Source organism: Ranitomeya variabilis, chromosome 2, assembly GCF_051348905.1.
Source record: "Ranitomeya variabilis isolate aRanVar5 chromosome 2, aRanVar5.hap1, whole genome shotgun sequence".
Taxonomy (NCBI): domain Eukaryota; kingdom Metazoa; phylum Chordata; class Amphibia; order Anura; family Dendrobatidae; genus Ranitomeya; species Ranitomeya variabilis.
In genome coordinates this window covers 447,175,416-447,194,843 of record NC_135233.1, presented here as the reverse complement: position 1 = coordinate 447,194,843, position 19,428 = coordinate 447,175,416, and the positions used below count along the sequence as shown (strand labels likewise).

Below are 19,428 nucleotides of genomic sequence, written 5' to 3'. Positions count from 1 at the left end.
CCACGCGATCACAGAAAGGGGGTCTCGTGTTCCTTTTTGAATGTATACTGTCTTGCTTGCACACTACCAATGACTGTACAACTGACGGAAATAGCCAAGTACAGGGCTAAGACCCCAATATAAGTCATTCTGGTCCCTTATGAATAGTGCTGCAAAGTAGGGATCAACATAGCCTCTTAGGATATTTCAGTCCTTATAATCTGGAAATTGCTGTATAATCCAAACCGCTTCAGTTCCTCTGTATATAATACTATAGTCCTTAACTATTTGTGCTAGCTCCTATTAACCCTTTGTGTCATCCTGCAGGTAAAGAAGCCACTGAGGTCTATGCACTGTCACGCATGCAATGCCTGTGTGGCTAAGTTTGATCAACACTGTATATGGACTGGACATTGTATTGGTGAGTGGCAATATTCCCCTGAAAATAGAGAAAACCCTAATATAATTCTAGCATTGTCACCCAACTTTCCCAGAAACCTGAATGGCAATTGAAACATTGTATAGTCGTGATAACCACTTATCTAAATCCTCCTGTTCCTCCAGGTGCTGGGAACCATCATTATTTTGTGCTCTTCCTCTTTGCCCTGACAGTCATGGGTCACTGGATGATCTATGCCTCCTCTATATGTAAGTACAGATCGGCACATGTGCGGCCACTCGCGTTATGTGCTTGATACATGATCGCATCTATTTCTTCTTTTCTCACAGTCTGGGTCAGTCAGTGCTCCACTAATTTACAGAAAGACGGCATTGGAGGTTTCTTGGCGGAGATTATATCGTGTTCCCCGTGGGTTCTGTATATCTTCATCCTTGTGTGTTTTCTCACTGTGTGGTCTACGCTGATGCTTATACTGCAAATATATCAGGTAACAAAATCTACATCAATATACAGACACAGTTTTCTAAATCTCCATCAAAGGGGCCTTATAGGTGCTGGATAAGGACTTTCTTGAGCTTTTTCCACTGTGCCTCATTATCCAAACTCCTCTTGCCTGCGGTCGTGTGGAAGATTTACTAGAAAGGTAGATTTTTATAGAGGGACCCTACTTCAATTTTTTTCTTGGGTCCTCCTGTAAATTAGCCAGTAAAGGCTAAGCAAAGATATGTGAGCTGCTAATAGCCTGGGAACCTTTCATGGCTCTTGGCTCCTTCATAGAATATTAACATCAGCGTTCAGCTTTCCCTCTGCTGGTTATTAAAACTACACGGGAGCCCACGCAACTTTTTTTTCTTTAAAATTACCAGTTGCTGTCTGGTAACAGCCTGTGTACGTTTGTTCTTTTAAGGTTCCTACATAGGCTGTGACAGTGTGTGTACTTAATGGCTTAGGGTACCGTCACACAGTGCAATTTTGATCGCTACAACGGCACGATTCGTGACGTTCCAGCGATGCATTTACGATATCACTGTGTCTGACACGCTACTGCGATCCGGATCCCCGCTGAGAATCGTACGTCGTAGCAGATCGTTTGAAACTTTCTTTCGTCGTCTAGTGTCCCGCTGTGGCGGCATGATTGCATCGTGTGACACAGGTTGTATACGATGTGCGCACAGTAACCAACGGCTTCTACATCGCAAATACGTCATGAAATTATTGCTCCAGCGCCGTGTATTGCAACGTGTGACCGCAGTATACGACGCTGGAGCGATACTTATACGACGCTGCAACGTCACGAATCGTGCCGTCGTAGCGATGAAAATGGCACTGTGTGACGGTACCCTTAGTAATGAGGGTGTCAGGCTGATACCTTTTCATTACCAAGCCTAGAGCTAGCTGTCAATAACAGATGCTGATATCAAACCCTAATCCCATTACCCTGATGCCACACTTCATCAGCATGAAAAATCTGGTGTTGAACCAAGAAATTACATCACAACACTTTTTTAAAAATATCTTTAGCTAAAAAAAAAAATAAAATTCATTGCTGTACAAAAACACATACAAAAAACCCGCGTTTTTTTCTGCATTGTTTTTCCTGCCAAGAGATGCAGAAACTTCTGCAAGCAAATACTCAACGTGCGCACATAACCTTACCGAAGAATGTGAAAGAGAGGAGGAAGATCTTGACGCCAAAGGACAGAACATATTTAATGCATTGAACAATTGATGTACTTCACATTTGTTGTGTTTTTTTTTTTTTTTTTTGTAGATCATGTTTCTGGGTCTAACAACTCAAGAAAGGTTCAATCTCCAAGTGCAGAACCGATACAGTAAGCACCAAGTGCCGCTGCGGAGATCTCCCTTTAAGTAAGTGTTCTCTGTGCATCCAGTTCACATGTGTCTAGTCATTGGAGACACATGACGACAAGGCACAACGGCTGCATTTAGCCTGTTAAACAACCATTGATTGGCTACATCCACGCCGAGCTACGATCATTTAATGGCCTGTTAAGATAAGCCGACCACACATTCATGCACATAAAAAGATCATTAATACTATCATTCTTTGCACTTGGGACGTCTTGTTCATAGCAGCACATTACTTGTTTACACAGGATGATGTTTTGCTGAGAGTGATAATTTTTAATGCAGCTTTTAGAGCACGTGCACACAGCGTCTTTTTTTAGATGCCGGCATACACACATAATTTTTGAAGCCGAAGACTGCATGCAATGTTTTCTCTGAATCATTTTTTTTCCTTATGGCACATGGGATGCCTTTTTGCAGCAGCTATGCTGACTGCTTTCAAAATTTGTATCCTCTTATTATATTGCAGTCCTCATATTATATGGCACTGTGTACTTACAATTGCTCACTTTGCCTTTCTACCCTGCTAATTCTTCTCTCTTCAATTAGGTAAATGACATCAGGTGGTTAAAAATTGACTAGCTGAATCCTTCTAAGCTCTATGAAGTAGCAGGAGGACAATTTTGTCTGCAAAAGTCATGAATCACTGCAAAAGTCCCTGGGAGGAGGGAGCAGCTGGGTCAGGTGTTGAAGAGGGGGATGATAAATATAGGGACAAGAGACTTCCTGTTTCTACATAGAGCGGAGAAAAGAGAAGTGGTGGCTGGGTAGAAAGGCAAAATGAGCAATTGTAAGTACACAGTGCTATATAATATGACTGCAATATAGTAAGAGGATAAATGCTTTAATAGGAGGAGTGCTTCTTTAATATTAATACAGGCTGCTTGTTCTTTCGCTGTGTGCGCTGTATTTGCTTCCTAGATCGACCATTTTTGCTCTTGATTTCCACTATTGAAGCAGAAAATCATTTTTAGCATCTGTGGATGTGGAGTTCTCGTTTAGCTAGCTGCTTCCATAGCAATGCATCACCTGTGCCATCCTATGGCTCCTCCTGTTCAGTAGTACGGTGGAGTGATGACCTGAATTTTCTGTCTTCCAGCCGTGGCTGTATCCAGAATCTGGCAGATTTCTTTCGCTGTCAGTGCTTCGGATTAATCAAAACCAATCCCGTAGATTGGACACAGCAATACCACAACATCTTCCAGGCCTCCATGATGAGGGGTGCCCAGTCTGTCTAGAGGTACTCTGTGACCTAGCAGCCATCCAGTGCCTACTAGTTACCACCGTCCTGGGGTGACGTGCTAGGACGGTAACACCTGGGGGAACCTTGTATAGCCCACCCTCCGGAACGATTGGCAGGACCTTTGTCTGTTTATAGATTGGACGAAAATGAGAGTTTAAGACATCCCCTATAAAAGTTTCTGGCTGACCTGTATAGTCCAGGACTCTGCTAAAGTACTTACCTTTCCGTGTGTATATACAGTATATATATTCATTCCTTGCTCTTGTTCACCTTTTACAAATTTTGTATAAAAGAAAAAAAAAAAAAAAACATAAAATAGAGAGCACTTCATTTCCAGACTCCGCTGATGCTTTTGTATCTTTCCATTGGCTTATGGAATAAGAAGAAAAGGTGGTTGTAAAAGAGGACCCATTTCTCCTAAAAGACTAAGAATGGGCAGTTGTACATAAATATTAACATTTTAGTTTCTGGGTGCCCAATTTCATTAGCGTTCTGACAACTATCTCTTGTTGCAGAGGCCAAGGAGCAGACGGGTAGGGCAACCCAAAGACAAGCAGCATTATTTTTTTTTCTTTTGGCTGTGAAAAAGGGTTGTCCAGGATATATAAATAAAAGAAAAATTCTGGTGATTTTCCACTTGTCTCTATTTAATTTGCTGCCCCGATCACGCGATATGCATAAAAGCATCGCCGCTGAGGCCAACGAGCAGTTGCATTGGTCATATGAGTGTACGGGCAAAGTAAACGGAGACCGTCGAAGACCACTGGAGTCACAACGCTGAAGTGGTGGGGAAACTAACAGGTGAGTAGTTGGTTTTTCACAGGCAACTATTTAATTACTGACACTGTTATAGATACAAAAATCTCCTTCACCAATTCTTTCTTCCTTTTAGGAAAGGGCATACGTGATTTTTTGCATATCCTTAAATGCACACTTTCAGCTGGAAAATGACAAACAAAAAAAGACCAATATATTTTAGAATTGATTTAGCAGATGACCTCTGCAGCTCTTCTGTCTTTGGCGCATTAAAACTTTGTCTTCTTTTTCAATATTTACTTGTGCTTTATATAATTTTTTTTTTTCCAAAATTTTTTTCTTTAGCTTCTACCTTTTTTTAATATTTCTGCTTACTGGCATTAAAGAGGTATTCCCATCTCCAAGATCCTATCCCAATATGTAGTAGGTGTAGTAGTAATAATATTCACAAATGCCTCCAATTATAAACTTAGTATAGTTCTTCTCATTTGCTATGTTGCATATTATGAAATACCTTCAATTATAAATTTTGTATAGTTCATCTGATTCGCTATGTCGCTTACATAATGTGCAGGACATTGCAGTGGCTCACTTATCCATGGTTACAGTGACAGTTAGCTAGTTGTTAGTGGTCGTAACCATGGATACCTAAGCTACTTCAATGCCCTGCACATGGGATAAGCAACATAGCTAATTAGAAGAGCTACACTACATTTCTAATTGGAGGTATTTGCTATTATTATTATTACATCTACTGCATATTGGAATTGGATCTTGGAGATACGCATACCCATTTACGTAAAAAAAAAAATAAAATAAAAAAATCCACGCTCGCTTAACACAGCTGGTTCAAAATGGCATACCGTAATAAGAATATTTTTTTTTTTTAATCTCCCTGAATGTAAATGGGAATGTTTCCATTCACTGACTACAGCAAGCAGAGATCTTAAAATTGGGGAAGTATGGAGACGCAGGACTTGACCGGTATTTTCAGGTATTGCTGCACCTCTTGTTAGATCTGTGTGTTAACACCTGCACTAAACGACCACCATTCGGTTATTTGCTGATCAGCGGTCATTTATTATCCTGTTGCGCCCTGAATCATCAGTAATTGATCGTTCACTGCTCATTGGCTGCTGTTGTCCCTGACGAGCAAACGTTTTGCTCATTCGTCGGGGGATCGGCAGCCTGTTTTATACTGCAGGGTTATGGTGAAACAAGTGATCATGTCGTATAAATGGCCTCTTAGATACACTGCTGTAATGTGACTATCGGATTGGGGGTACCGCAGTAATCTGACATCATGACAATCCGTACACTCATCTTAGAGACGCTGGATTTTGATAAGCTGGTGATATTTTCCTAGAACTAGCCAATATCCCAGAGGATTTGCTGGTGGAAATGTCAGGAGAGGTGAAGTCTTCTGTTATTTCATGCTATGCACTATGTATATTAAATGTGAAGTGTTAAGTCATTTCTTAGAATTTAACTTTGTTTTTATTTAATATTATTTTTTTTTTCATTTTGGTATTTTTCATGTACTTTCTGTATAGAGATATGTGTGGCATGAAATTTTGGAAACTAGTCACAAAAAGACCCCTAAAAAGTTAACAACTGTCTATTATGGTAGAATTAGTCGCAATGGATTTTTCTAAATGTTTTTGTATTTCGCTTACTAATCACAGCATGAAAAAATAGAAGCTTGGACTCTAGGAGATAGAGGTCACATGTTTAGGAAATTTGGGGTGGGCAAGAAGATTCTTGTCCTTGTGGCTTTATATAGAGTAACTCTGCAATGAGAAACTGTCACTTGTTGATGTTGCATAACTTTTTAGGTGTCACTGGGGTCAGGGCAGCAGAGCCTCAAAAAAAAAAAAAAGTAAAACTGCACCCAAATATATTTTCAATGTTAAAGGAAGTCCGTAACCAATATTGGGAAGCCAGTATTCGGGCTTAGACTGTCACGGAAAGATTTGGACAGTGTAGTTTCTATCTCATATTAATATATTGCAGATTTATTTAAAAAAACAAACAAATATAACTTGTTGCTTCATCCTTTCTTTGAAAGAAAAAAAACGTTTTCAAAAGTTTCCAAAACTTTCTTTATTGTTTAACATTCCAGAACCGATCCAGTCCGTACTATGCAATCCAAAGGAGTCTTTCCAGAATCTAACGGCTTCAAGCAATAGAAATATTTTCTAAGATCATGCCGTTCAGCCTTCTTTCTGATCCACCTGCGTGAGCCCTCCAAATCCTATTCCTTTTGGACCAAAGTTTTTGGCATAACAAACTGGGGAGAGAAAAGAAATCGTTATTATTGTGATCATCTATAATGCCAATTATAAGCTTATTCTACTCGGAGGTTCTCCGGGAACGTAGACTGCAACTTGTAGATCTACCAGTCGTGAAATGCCTGTCAGGGAATGATAGGAGTTGTAGTTTTCACATCTTAAAGAGTCACGGGTTCAATGCTGCTGCTCTTGAGGGTGAAATTTCCAGTGTGAAAACAGTATGATTTCAGATTTTTTTCTAATTGTGCATCAAATGGACCTAAACGCCTCCTTGTCCCTCATTAGTACTGAAATCTCCGCAATCCTCTCACCTTTACAGTAGATTTCTCCATCCTTCTCTGTGACGGTGGTGGAGTCCAGACTCTTCCCACACAGTGCACACCGGAAACAGGTTTTATGCCAGGGCTGCGAAGAAATAAAAGATCCAGATGTTGCCGTTTTGGCTCTTAAATGCTATTATCCTTCTAGATATTTATGGCATCTCGGAGCATATCTCAACTCCTACAATAAAAGTTTTGGGCCAGAAATACCGTAAAAAGAGGGGGGTTCTCCAGGAGTGAAAACATTTCAGGAATTCCCCCAACATTAATAAAGCTGGGATTACTGCACTGATATGTAACGCTCAAGGGGGTCCTGACTTTTGATTCTCCCTATAAACCCTGTTCATACTTACCATTCCACCACCCATCACTCTTTCGGCAGCATAGACTGATTTTCCACATCTGGGACATTTTTCCGTCGCTCCAAACTTCTGTGCGAACTTGGAAGAGTGCATGGTAGTGGGCGAGCTGCGGGAAGGATGAGTCCTGGAAATACACTTGGAATTAGCTGCAGGGACATCCTTCAACAAGATAGCTCTGCAATCCTCCTCGAAATACTGGACCAGGGTCCATGAAAATCCATTCACTTATCTTTAGTAAGTGGCCTTCAGTCTCAAACTAAAATGTTACCATTCACTCACAGCAAGCAGAGATCTTGAAAATAACAAGAACTGTAATAATGATACATGATATGCAACATTTTACTTACTGAGCAACTTCAATGCCAAATCTCTCTCCCGTGTCAGTACTCAGACAGCCGGCACCTTGTCCGTAGCCGTATCCTTTGGGGCCATACTTTCTCCCATAACAGGACTTGCAGTAGATTTCAGACTCATGTGCAGCGACCGTGGTGCTGTCCAGAGCCTTCCTGCAAACCACTGCAACAGAGCATGCAGATTGTATACAGTGCAAAGGTAAAGGTTTCGGTAGTTGTCATCCACAATCTTATCTGGCAAATCTACTGGATGCAAAAGGATCTTCTACCAATATATAAAAAATAATCCAATTGTCCTAAATCTTATGGCCCCGTCTCACATAGCGATTTACCAACGATCACGACCAGCGATATGACCTGGCCGTGATCGTTGGTAAGTCGCTGTGTGGTCGCTGGGGAGCTGTCACACAGACAGCTCTCTCCAGCGACCAACGATCAGGGGAACGACTTCGGCATCGTTGAAACTGTCTTCAACGATGCCGAAGTCCCCCTGCAGCACCCGGGTAACCAGGGTAAACATCGGGTTACTAAGCGCAGGGCCGCGCTTAGTAACCCGATGTTTACCCTGGTTACCAAAAAAAACAAACAGTACATACTCGCCTTTCGGTGTCCCTTGCCGTCTGCTTCCTGCTCTGACTGAGCCGCCGTACAGTGAGAGCAGAGCGCAGCGGTGACGTCACTGCTGTGATCTGCTCTCACTTTCCGGCCGGCAGTCAGTCAGAGCAGGAAGCAGACGGCAAGGGACCTGACGGACATCAGATGGTGAGTATGTACTGTTTGTTTATTTTTACATTTATGCTGGTAACCAGGGTGTAAACATCGGGTTACTAAGCGCGGCCCTGCGCTTAGTAACCCGATGTTTACCACCCTGGTTACCAGTGAAGACATCGCTGGATCGGTGTCACACACACCGATTCAGCGATGTCAGCGGGACCTCAACGACCAAAAAAAGGTCCAGGCCATTCCGACACGACCAGCGATCTCACAGCAGGGGCCTGATCGCTGGTACGTGTCACACATAGCGAGATCGCTACTGGGGTCCCTGTTGCGTCACAAAACTAGTGACTCAGCAGCGATCTCGCTAGCGATCTCGCTATGTGAGACGGGGCCTTAAGGCTACGTCCCCACAGTCAGTATTAGGCAGCGCTTTGGACGCAGCACATGTCCGCTCTGTCCAGAGCGCTGTTGGCTTTTGAATGCAAGTGATTCTGCATGTGTTCATTGAACCATACGAAATCACCGCACCCTATACATTGTACGGGTGAGATTTATAAATAGACAAGCTGCGGTCTGGAAAGACGCACCGCATGTCCGTCTCTGCAGGGAAGCCGGAGGAGTCCCTGCACACATAGTGGACATTGGATTTCTTGAAATTCCATCCACTATGCTGTAACATCTGGATGCTGCGGATTGGACGCTGTGGATGTATGCAGCGTTTACGGACCGTGGGAGCGTACCCTTAGTGTTTAGGCCTCTTTCACACTTGCGTTTTTTACAATCAGTCACAATCCATCAAAATGTTGAAAAGACGGATCCTGTGCAGATTGTAAAAAACGGGTACACTGGGTCCGTTTTTTTGACAGGTCCGTCGAGGCTATGTGCACACGTGTATGCATCTTCGCCGCCTTTTTCCGCTGTAAAAATGCATACACAACACAACCCAGGTTAAAAATAATTTAAAAAAAAACGTGATATTCTTAACTTCCGGCATCACGCGCAGCCTTCCCGATGCTCGCGATGCTGTCGGCAGCTCCCGTTCCCAGTGATGCCTTGCGAGCAATTACCTCTGATGACGTAGCGGTCTCGCAAGACCGCTACGTCATCGGGTCACTTCGCAATGCATTACTGGGAACGGGAGCTGCTGGCAGCATCGCGAGCATCAGGAAAGCCACGGGGGACTCTGGATGGTAAGAATAACACGATTATTTATTTATTTTTTTAACATATCTTATTAATATTGATGCTATGCAGCATCAATAGTAAAAAGAGAGAGCGAGGGAGAGAGAATTTCCCCGACGGGAAATTCTTCCGCGCATGCTCAGTTTCAAAAGATGGCATCTGTCGCTGGATTTCTGCTTTTGACAGTCAGCGACTGATCCCTGTGTCCATTATAGCCAACGACAGACAGCGCAGGATGCGTCGCTGAGCGATTTTCCAACGTACAGAAAAAAACGTTCCTCTGCGTTTTCTCTGCCCAACGGACAGCAATTTTACGACTGATCCAGTGCACGACGGATGAAACGTGTGGCCATCCGTCACAATCCATCGCTAATACAAGTCTATGAGAAAAAAACGGATCCAGCAGAAACATTTGCTGGATCCATTTTTTTCACAAAACGATGGATTGTGACGGAAAAAAAAAGACGGAAGTGTGAAAGAGGCCTTCGTTAGGCCTTATTCCTTCAACATCAGTCTAATGTATATTTTACGTTGACGAATCTGAGAAGTAATTAGAGGGGTTCATTCTTTGAAAAATCAAACAACACCGTAAGTTCTAAAAAAAAAAAAAGTACTCTCTTCTCCAGTCCTCCAATAATCCAGCACAGAAGCCCAGTGGTCTATGGCTTCCATCACTGGGTGGGTGGATAAATCGGTAGTAAGGCATGTGATTGCTGGGGGCACTTATTGGCTGCAATATATAGCTTACCATATCTAGAAAGCTGGTGCAGTCACTGTGTACATATATTGCTTTACTTATTCTGAGTTACTTTCTGTATACTTTAGGGCTGCACTCGCTATTCTGCTGGTGCAGTCACTGTGTACATACATTACATTACTGATCCTGAGTTACATCCTGTATTATACTCCAGAGCCGTACTCTATTCTGCTGGTGCAGTCACTGTGTACATACATTACATTACTGATCCTGAGTTACATCCTGTATTATACCCCAGAGCTGCACTCACTATTCTGCTGGTACAGTCGCTGTGTACACACAGTACATTATATTACATATCCTACATTCTATGGTATACTCCGGAGCTGCACTCACTATTCTGCTTCTCTCTGTAGAATATAATGATAAATATTTTTTCATACACCCCTTACAGCTTAGCTGAGCTTCTACATTTGCAGGGGCTCTCTATTTTGCATGTACAATTGGGAGAACACTTTCCTACGTTAAAATCAATCTAGCAAGCTCTGTGCAGACACTGAACAAGCAGTGTGAGTGCATGGAGATTTCTGCTCTAAAACCTGTAAATGTAGCTCTGGAGTTTAAGACAGAACGGATATTAGTGTATCATTGGTTAGGACCAAGGATGCATTTTACCACTTTACCTCTGGTGTAAAAGCACCTTTCGGTCACCAGCATTGAAGACATGGGACTTTGGGCTTTCTCTGCTGCCGCTGTGACCTTCTGTTGTCCTTGCAGCAAACGTTACATGAGACCCAATATAACATGTCAGTAAGCTCCGTCTCGCAGTCAGGTCTCAGTTGATAATCTCACAACCCAGAACAAAGCGCTCCGGAGATAATGTCCAGAGTCAGCCGTTATTTCTGTCCTCACAACCAGAATACTTGGTGACTCACAAGATATCGGAGCTCGGTCAGATTTGTAAACCCTGGGGCAGGGGGTCCGGAACTTTGATAAATAATCCTCGGTTATTCTTGGAAAAGTGTGGAAGAATTTGCTTCAACAAAAGAGAATAAATTTAATTGTAGTGAAAACTGAGACTTGATATTTTTATGTACGGAATGTAACGAGCATACACAATAGATGGAGGAAGCTAAATGTGCAGGATCATATCATAGTTCCCTGTGCAAGCTGCAGTGTAAAGCATGGAGAAGGATCAGCGATAAGATGGCCAAACTATTGTGACAAAGTGCAGCTTTTCGATTGTAGTCCCTACAGATTTGCACCTGCACTTTTGTCTTTTTGTCTTATTCTCCAACATCTGCTGGCAGGGAAGAGTACGAGCGCCCACATATCACACACAGTTTTGGATTGGATGGCTTTGATCCTATTTGTATGGCTGACTCTGATGATAGAGGAAATAGATTTCAGACTACCTAAGACTCCAACAGACCATGCAGCTACAGTAGAAACACTGATCTTCACTGTGTAAGCAAAATAAAAGGGGTTATGTGCATTATTGTACAAAAATAAGTTATCTACTAAATCCATAATACTGCATGTTTACCCCATTTAGTCTCCTCTCTTCCTGGTCCAGGAGACATTTCATGACAGTCACTGATTGATTGCAGCGGTATCGTTCCATCTGGGCCTGCAAAAAGGGTCTTCTATCTCTTTCCAGGCTTAGACGGAACTTCACCACTGCAAACAATCTGTGGCCATGTCCTGTATGCTGACAACAGAGCTCAGTATTAACAGCAGTGATGTTAGGAGTAGGCAACGAGACTAATGAAGCCATTGATTGTCTGCAGCAGTCACTATAAACAAAGACTGATGGAGTATCTGTGCTGGATTGTTAGGGGGAGAAGGGATGAGTAGTGTTAATTTTTTTGTTTATTTTTCCTTTTGCAACATTTGCTGCTTTCTTAGGATAAATAAAAAGTTAGATACCTTCTAAACCTGGACACCCCCTGCTGTAGACCCTGAGACATTAACACATTTTATGAGGATTTAAAAAATAGTAAGCAGAATAATTCCCTGGGTTCACTAATTTCTTGCTAAGTTCATTTGGCATCTTGTTATGTACTCACTGCATATGAAGCATGGTTTGTGGAAGCTGCGTCCATTGCACTGGATCTCCTCTGCATGGTAAACCGTCTTCCCGCAAGCTCCACACTTGGCACCTCCACCCAGATTTGGCATTGTCCAACAATACCCGTCTGGAACGAGTATACAACGTCTTCGTTATATTTAATAAAGAAAGCGTTACATTACGTGAAACAATCGACAAGCAGCAGGCTGGTTATTGCGATGAATCTTTTTACTACTCTAAGGGCTCATTCAGATTTCTGACGTATGCGTGTTGTCGGTGGTTTTCGCAGATAGCATTTGTATCTGCAATAGTCTGGAATCATTCACACGTCCGTGATTATTGAGGAGCAGTCTGTGGAAAATTGTGGAGACATGTCCGATTTTGATCCAAGGATCAGATCAAAATCGGCAATGCAAGTCAAAGCGTCCATAAAAAAAAATCGGACACCATCGGAGTGCAGTCCGATTTTCATGGACTGTCGGAAAGGAGAAGATGACGAAACATTTTTTTTTTCTCACGATACAAGAAATAGTGATGACACTCGGACCGAACTCTTTCTCAAATACTTATCAAAATAATTGGTTAGTTTTTCTCATTTCCAAGAAAATTGGACGTCTGAGTGAGCCCTTAGTTTAACAATACATACAAATGTGATAAAACGATACAAATCCTTTGACTATTTTACCAATTGCTGTTTGGACAAAAAGTTGCAGATATCTAAAGCTGTTAGAATTAAGAGAACAAGGAGAAAAAGGACTAACCAATAGATGTACACACTCCCATATAGAAAAGAAACATTTTTATTATTACTGACACTATACAAAAACATTAAAAAAAACAGTTAAAAAAGTGACAATCCCTTTCATTAGTATGAGTGAAATCTGCAGCACAAACACTGAAAGAATTGATGTTCAGCAGATTTATATAAATCTGCAACAAATCTCCAAGTAAAAAAAATAAGCAACGCGTGCATGAGACTTCTGGATTCTTATTCACTTTGCTGACATCAGGACAAATCCTGTGACAAATTTGAGCAGGAAAATAAAAAAAAAAAACGGCAACAAATCTGCATCGTGTGCACAGGCACTTATTCTGTGGCATGGATGACGGATTTTAAAAAAAGATGGTGCAAAAGCAAAAAAAAAAGTACAATTGATCAGCACAATTATTGTTTGTTTACAGTTACTTGTCTCTTTTAAACTTATCAGTGTGACACTTGGTGCAAATTGTGGCCAAATCCTTTGTGACAGATGCCATTAAGAAAAGTGTCCCATTGTATCTAGTTCCACCTAGATACAATCATTATTTTAAGTATATAACAATACAACAATCTGCATTTCTGCATGTTTTATCTGATGACAAAAATATTTAAAGGCGTGCACACGTTTGCAATAATATTTAGCTACACCAATGTGTTAAAAAAAAAAAAAAGCTCAAGAAATTAAGCACTGTAAAATAGTCTTGATAAGTAAATGTCCTCTTTAGCTTCTATGCAGACTTGTGTGATTGACAAGATGCCAATTCTGCGATCTTTAGTTACTCACCTAATATATATTGCCAAACAGGGAGCATATGGAAAGTGGTATGTTTGAAAGATCACACTAAATTTATAGAAACACATGGTCGTGCATAGGAGCTGTATACACAAAACGGTAGGAGGATTTAAATCATAATCATTATTTTAGCTCTAAACATAATAAATTAAGTACAAAAATGATAAACTTAAGATGGGAACAAGAAAGAAACAAAATCTAATAATGCAGGATGATTGGGTGAATGGTCCAGAAAGAAGTGTAAGCACTCAGATCCAAAATGTACAAGACACAAGCATCACCCTCATGACACTCACCAGCTCCGCAAATGAGTCCGCTGGAGATATCTCGGGCACTATGAGGTCTGGACAGATTCCTGGACCCTTTAAATTCCCCAGAAAGATCTTTCCTGGGGTGATGATTGATGGAGAAGAACATCTCTGAAATCAGGCTGCCAAAAATAGCCGCTGATCAATCCCTGGATCTTTTCATAACTCTGCCAGAGAGGGAGCTGGATAACAATGACTTCTGGAATTTCAGTCTGGGGCAAAGATTTCCAGTAGGGGGCCCCTTTGTACTCCCCATACCTTCCCAAAAAAAAGCACAAAGCTTTATTGAAATCCTTGCAGCAGGGAGGGAGTTAATGCACATGACGGCCACTGGAAGCGAGACCCTGCCAAATACTTCGTAATGGTGTGGCACAAGCGTGAGGAGGGCGATTGCTCATAAAGATGGGGTGTTAGTAAAGTTATAGGTGTCTAATAATATGCAATAGGGCCGATTTTAGAAAAAGAGGGGCCCTGGTCAAAAGTTTAAAGTGAGGCCCCAAATGCTGATATAGTGCACCATCACACAGAAATATGTCTTGTATTTACATGCTCTGATTTCAGACCGTTAAATGAGTGTAATCGACAATATTGAAGTTGTTTGCTTGTTTCCCGGCCTCATTACACCGGCTGAGGAAGAATGATGTCCACAGAACGATCACTTTTAGATCAATCTGTCCCCATACATTATCATGTTATCTGCAGTTTTCACCGGACAATGTGCTGCTGAGAACAATGATTTGTGTTCCAGCATAAACCATACAATCACTCGAATAGGCAGCATTTTGCTTGTTTGGTATAACTCACCCCATAGTCCTCCACATAGCATTATACACACCCCATAGAGTATAATGTGCCCCGTAGCCCTCCATATAGTATAATACACTCCCCATAGACCTCCATATAATATAATGCACTCCCCATAGTCCTCCATATAGTATAATCCACTCCTCATAGTCCTCCATATAGTATAATACACTCCCCATAGACCTCCATATAGTATAATGCACTCCCCATAGTTATCCATACAGTATAATGCACACCCATAGTCCTCCATCTATATATATATACAGTCATGGCCAAAAGTATTCACACGCCTGAAATTCTGTCAGATAATACTCAGTTTCTTCCTGAAAATTATTGCAAACACAAATTCTCTGGTATTATCTTCATTTAATTTGTCTTAAATGAAAAAAAACACAAAAAGAATTGTTCTAAAGCCAAATTGGATATAATTCCACACCAAACCTAAAAAAGGGGGTGGACAAAAGTATTGGCACTGTTTGAAAAATCATGTGATACTTCTCTAATTTGTGTAATTAACAGCACCTGTAACTTACCTGGGGCACCTAACAGGTGTTGGCAATAACTAAATCACACTTGCAGCCAGTTGACATGGATTAAAGTTGACTCAACCTCTGTCCTGTGTCCTTGTGTGTACCACATTGAGCATGGAGAAAAGAAAGAAGACCAAATAACTGTCTGAGGACTTGAGAAACTAAATTGTGAGGAAGCATGAGCAATCTCAAGACTACAAGTCCATCTCCAAAGACCTGAATGTTCCTGTGTCTACCGTGCGCAGTGTCATCAAGAAGTTTAAAGCCCATGGCACTGTGGCTAACCTTCCTAGATGTGGACGGAAAAGAAAAATTGACAAGAGATTTCAATGCAAGATTGTGCGGATGTTGGATAAAGAACCTCGACTAACATCCAAACAAGTTCAAGCTGCCCTGCAGTCCGAGGGTACAACATTGTCAACCCGTACTATCCGTCGGCGTCTGAATGAAAAGGGACTGTATGGTAGGAGACCCAGGAAGACCCCACTTCTTACCCCGAGACATAAAAAAGCCAGGCTGGAGTTTGCCAAAACTTACCTGAAAAAGCCTAAAACGTTTTGGAAGAATGTTCTCTGGTCAGATGAGGCAAAAGTAGAGCTTTTTGGGCAAAGTCATCAACATAGAGTTTACAGGAGAAAAAAAGAGGCATTCAAAGAAAAGAATACGGTCCCTAAAGTCAAACATGGCGGAGGTTCCCTGATGTTTTGGGGTTGCTTTGCTGCCTCTGGCACTGGACTGCTTGACCGTGTGCATGGCATTATGAAGTCTGAAGACTACCTACAAATTTTGCAGCATAATGTGGGGCCCAGTGTGAGAAAGCTGGGTCTCCCTCAGAGGTCATGGGTCTTCCAGCAGGACAATGACCCAAAACACACTTCAAAAAGCACTAGAAAATGGTTTGAGAGAAAGCACTGGAGACTTCTAAGGTGGCCAGCAATGAGTCCAGACCTGAATCCCATAGAACACCTGTGGAGAGATCAAAAAATGGCAGTTTGGAGAAGGCACCCTTCAAATATCAGGGACCTGGAGCAGTTTGCCAAAGAAGAATGGTCTAAAATTCCAGCAGAGCATTGTAAGAAACTCATTGATGGTTACCAGAAGCGGTTGGTCGCAGTTATTTTGGCTAAAGGTTGTGCAACCAAGTATTAGGCTGTGGGTGCCAATACTTTTGTGTGGCCCATTTTTGGAGTTTTGTGTGAAATGATCAATGTTTTGCTTTTTGCTTCATTCTCTTTTGTGTTTTTTCATTTAAGACAAATTAAATGAAGATAATAATACCAAAGAATTTGTGTTTGCAATCATTTTCAGGAAGAAACTGAGTATTATCTGACAGAATTGCAGGGGTGTGAATACTTTTGGCCATGATTGTAATTGTCTAAGGGTTTTTCTGTCTGTCTGTCCTGGAAATCCCGCGTCTCTGATTGGTGGAGGATGTCATAATGGAAATCCCGCGTCTCTGATTGGTCGAGGCCGCCAGGCCTCGACCAATCAGCGACGGGCATAGTATCGACGTAGATGTCATAATGGTTGCCATGGCGACGATGATGTCATAAAGGTTGCCTCGACCAATCAGCGACGGGCACAGTCTGCCGCGAATTCTGGAATCCTCATTGTCCATATACTACGGGGACATGCATATTCTAGAATACCCGATGCGTTAGAATCGGGCCACAATCTAGTACAGTATAATGCACTCCCCATAGACCTCCATATAGTATAATACACTCCCCATAGTCCTCCATAACGGCCGCATGGTGTGTTGGTATTAGAGGTACACCGCTGCCTGGGGGAGTGGGTGGTATAAGGGGGATGGTGCGTCCATTTTGATCAGTTTCATAGATTTACTAGGATTCTTGAAATTGCCACAAATTATAGTGCAAATCATAGATTTACTCCTCAATTAAAGGGGTTGTCCACTTCAAAGAGATCTTTTGCCACCATACGTTACTGTGTCACGAATCTCCAGCCATTGATTGGTTGCATATATGCCGTTTTCTCATACGGCTTTGACTTTCTTCTTTTTACTTACTGTTGGTAAATTTACTGACACTTGGCCCCTCTTGTTCACCCATGAGCTCAGGGCCGCACTTTTCGCTGGGCATGACAATATGGCAGCAGCTGTAGATCCAGCATTCAGGAGTCATGCTCTGGATTTTCCACTTGTAATCTTTATTGATATTCCAGAATCTGCCCTGCGGCCAAGGGAAAAACTGAGGCTCTGTCCACATCATCAGGGGTTTCGCGTTTCTCGGTGACTTCAATGATTTCAGGAAACTACGTTCACTGGAGCTGCTCAGTCTCCATGAACTGTAAAATATCAGAGAGATCAAATGGTCAACACCAGGGCATGAAGAAACAGGCCAAACGGGCGGACACTTGGCATTGTCCATCCTCAGCTCCTGAATATGATATTGCAATTGCCAAAAATACCGCGACACTAAGGGAACGTTCACACGTGGCATTTTACCATAGTAACAAAATAAATTAATTTTCTGAAATCTCATGCACTGCTTATTTATTCCTTGCAAACTTGGACAATGAAAACATTTTCAAATTCGCAGCACGTCAATAAGGCCATGTTCACATGCAGCTTTTTTTTCTGCCAGAATCTGCTCTCTTTGCAGTAAAAAAGCTACGTTCAAAACTTAGATTTTTGCTTAGTTTTTTTTTCCACGTAAAATGTGCGATTTGTCTACAGTAAATGTTTAATAAAGTTAGTTTTATTTTGCCAAAATTGCTGCAAACAAAAAAAAAAGCCTTCTACCTGTGAATTTTTTTTTTTTTTGCAACGTTTTTGAACTTTCTCATCGGGAAAAAAAACACTGATAGAAGTGACATGCTGCAGCTTTAAGAAATGCAGCAGTTTTCCAATTTAGTCAGGAAAAAGAAAAAAATATATGTGTGCATGAGATTCCTGAAATCAAATGTAATTGAGAACAGAAGTATAAGATTAAATTGATACTTATGCAATCCAATATTTAATCGGATTGCATTCATCCGATTTAATTGCAAGTGTGAACGAGCCCTTAGGTGAAGAATGGAGCTAATGAAGGGGAAGTGCTCTGTCCCGCCCAGAGCACTTCCAGGATAATTTACATATAAATACTAAAGTGGACCTCTCTGCAGCAATTCTGTTTAAGGCCGGTTTCACACGTCAGCGGCTTCGGTACGTGTGGTGACAGTTTTCTCACGTACCGGAGACACTGACTCACGTAGACACATTAAAATCAATGTGTCTCTGCACATGTCAGCGTGTTTTCACGGACCATGTGTCCGTTTGAAAAACACGGAGACGTGTTCGTGGGAGCGCACAGATCACACGGACCCATTAAAGTCAATGGGTCCGTGTGCCGTGCAGGAGACAGCGCTACAGTAAGCGCTGTACCCCCAGCTTGTGGTGCTGAAGCCGCCATTCATTTCTCTCCAGCAGCGTTCGCTGGAGAGAAGGAATGAAAATCGTTTTGTTTTTTTGCGGTTGAAATAAAGTTCCCGGTAACCAACCCCCTGTGCGCCCGCCCGCTGGAAATAAAATACTCACCCAGCTCCCTCGATGCTTCCTCTCAGCGTCGCAGCTTGTCCTGTATGAGCGGTCACGTGGTGCCGCTCATTAGTGATGAACATGCGGCTCCACCTCCCATAGGGGTGGAGCCGCATATTCATCACTGTAATGAGTGGCACCACGTGACCGCTCATACAGGACAAGCTGCGACGCTGAGAGGAAGCATCGAGGGAGCTGGGTGAGGATTTTATTTCCAGCGGGCGGGTGGGAGGGGGTTGGTTACTGGGAACTTTATTTCAACCGCAAAAAACAAAAAAAAAAACGATTTTTTATTCCTTCTCTCCAGCGAACGCTGCTGGAGAGAAGAAATGAATGGCTGCTTCAGCACCCAAAGCAGGGGACAGCGCTTACTGTAGCGCTGTCTCCTGCACGGTCCGTGTGGTACCCAGTCGGCACACGGCTGCCGCACGTGTGCCACGTGAGCACACTGACAC

At 42.2% G+C, this 19,428-nt stretch overlaps 2 protein-coding genes across 9 annotated transcripts in view; one reads left to right on the top strand and one right to left on the bottom strand.

Moving 5' to 3' along the window:
• ZDHHC13 (zDHHC palmitoyltransferase 13) overlaps positions 1–3,545 on the top strand; it is a 53,068-nt gene extending 49,523 nt beyond the window's left edge. For both annotated transcript variants that reach the window (XM_077287210.1, XM_077287209.1), the window contains exons 13-17: positions 307–400; positions 544–627; positions 709–866; positions 2,151–2,248; positions 3,348–3,545. In XM_077287210.1, coding sequence (XP_077143325.1) covers positions 307–400; positions 544–627; positions 709–866; positions 2,151–2,248; positions 3,348–3,486 — 573 coding nt within the window. In that variant the 3' untranslated portion in view covers positions 3,487–3,545. The remainder of the gene's footprint in view (positions 1–306; positions 401–543; positions 628–708; positions 867–2,150; positions 2,249–3,347) is intronic.
• A 2,364-nt stretch (positions 3,546–5,909) lies between these two features.
• CSRP3 (cysteine and glycine rich protein 3) lies at positions 5,910–17,593 on the bottom strand. Of its 7 annotated transcripts, none has more exons than XM_077287216.1 (7): positions 17,465–17,593; positions 12,239–12,367; positions 11,105–11,205; positions 7,568–7,736; positions 7,212–7,344; positions 6,850–6,943; positions 5,910–6,537 (listed from the first exon to the last, which is right to left on the bottom strand). In XM_077287216.1, exons 2-7 carry the CDS (start codon positions 12,250–12,252, stop codon positions 6,461–6,463), a joined length of 588 nt encoding a protein of 195 aa, XP_077143331.1. In that variant the 5' UTR covers positions 12,253–12,367; positions 17,465–17,593; the 3' UTR covers positions 5,910–6,460. The 7 variants fall into 7 exon arrangements, with proteins under 7 accessions (XP_077143331.1, XP_077143330.1, XP_077143333.1 ...); XM_077287215.1 differs by lacking the exon at positions 17,465–17,593 and adding an exon at positions 14,090–14,227; XM_077287213.1 differs by lacking the exon at positions 11,105–11,205 and adding an exon at positions 14,090–14,359 and having other exon boundaries at positions 5,913–6,537; positions 17,465–17,568.
• Between the last annotated feature and the right edge of the window lie 1,835 nt (positions 17,594–19,428).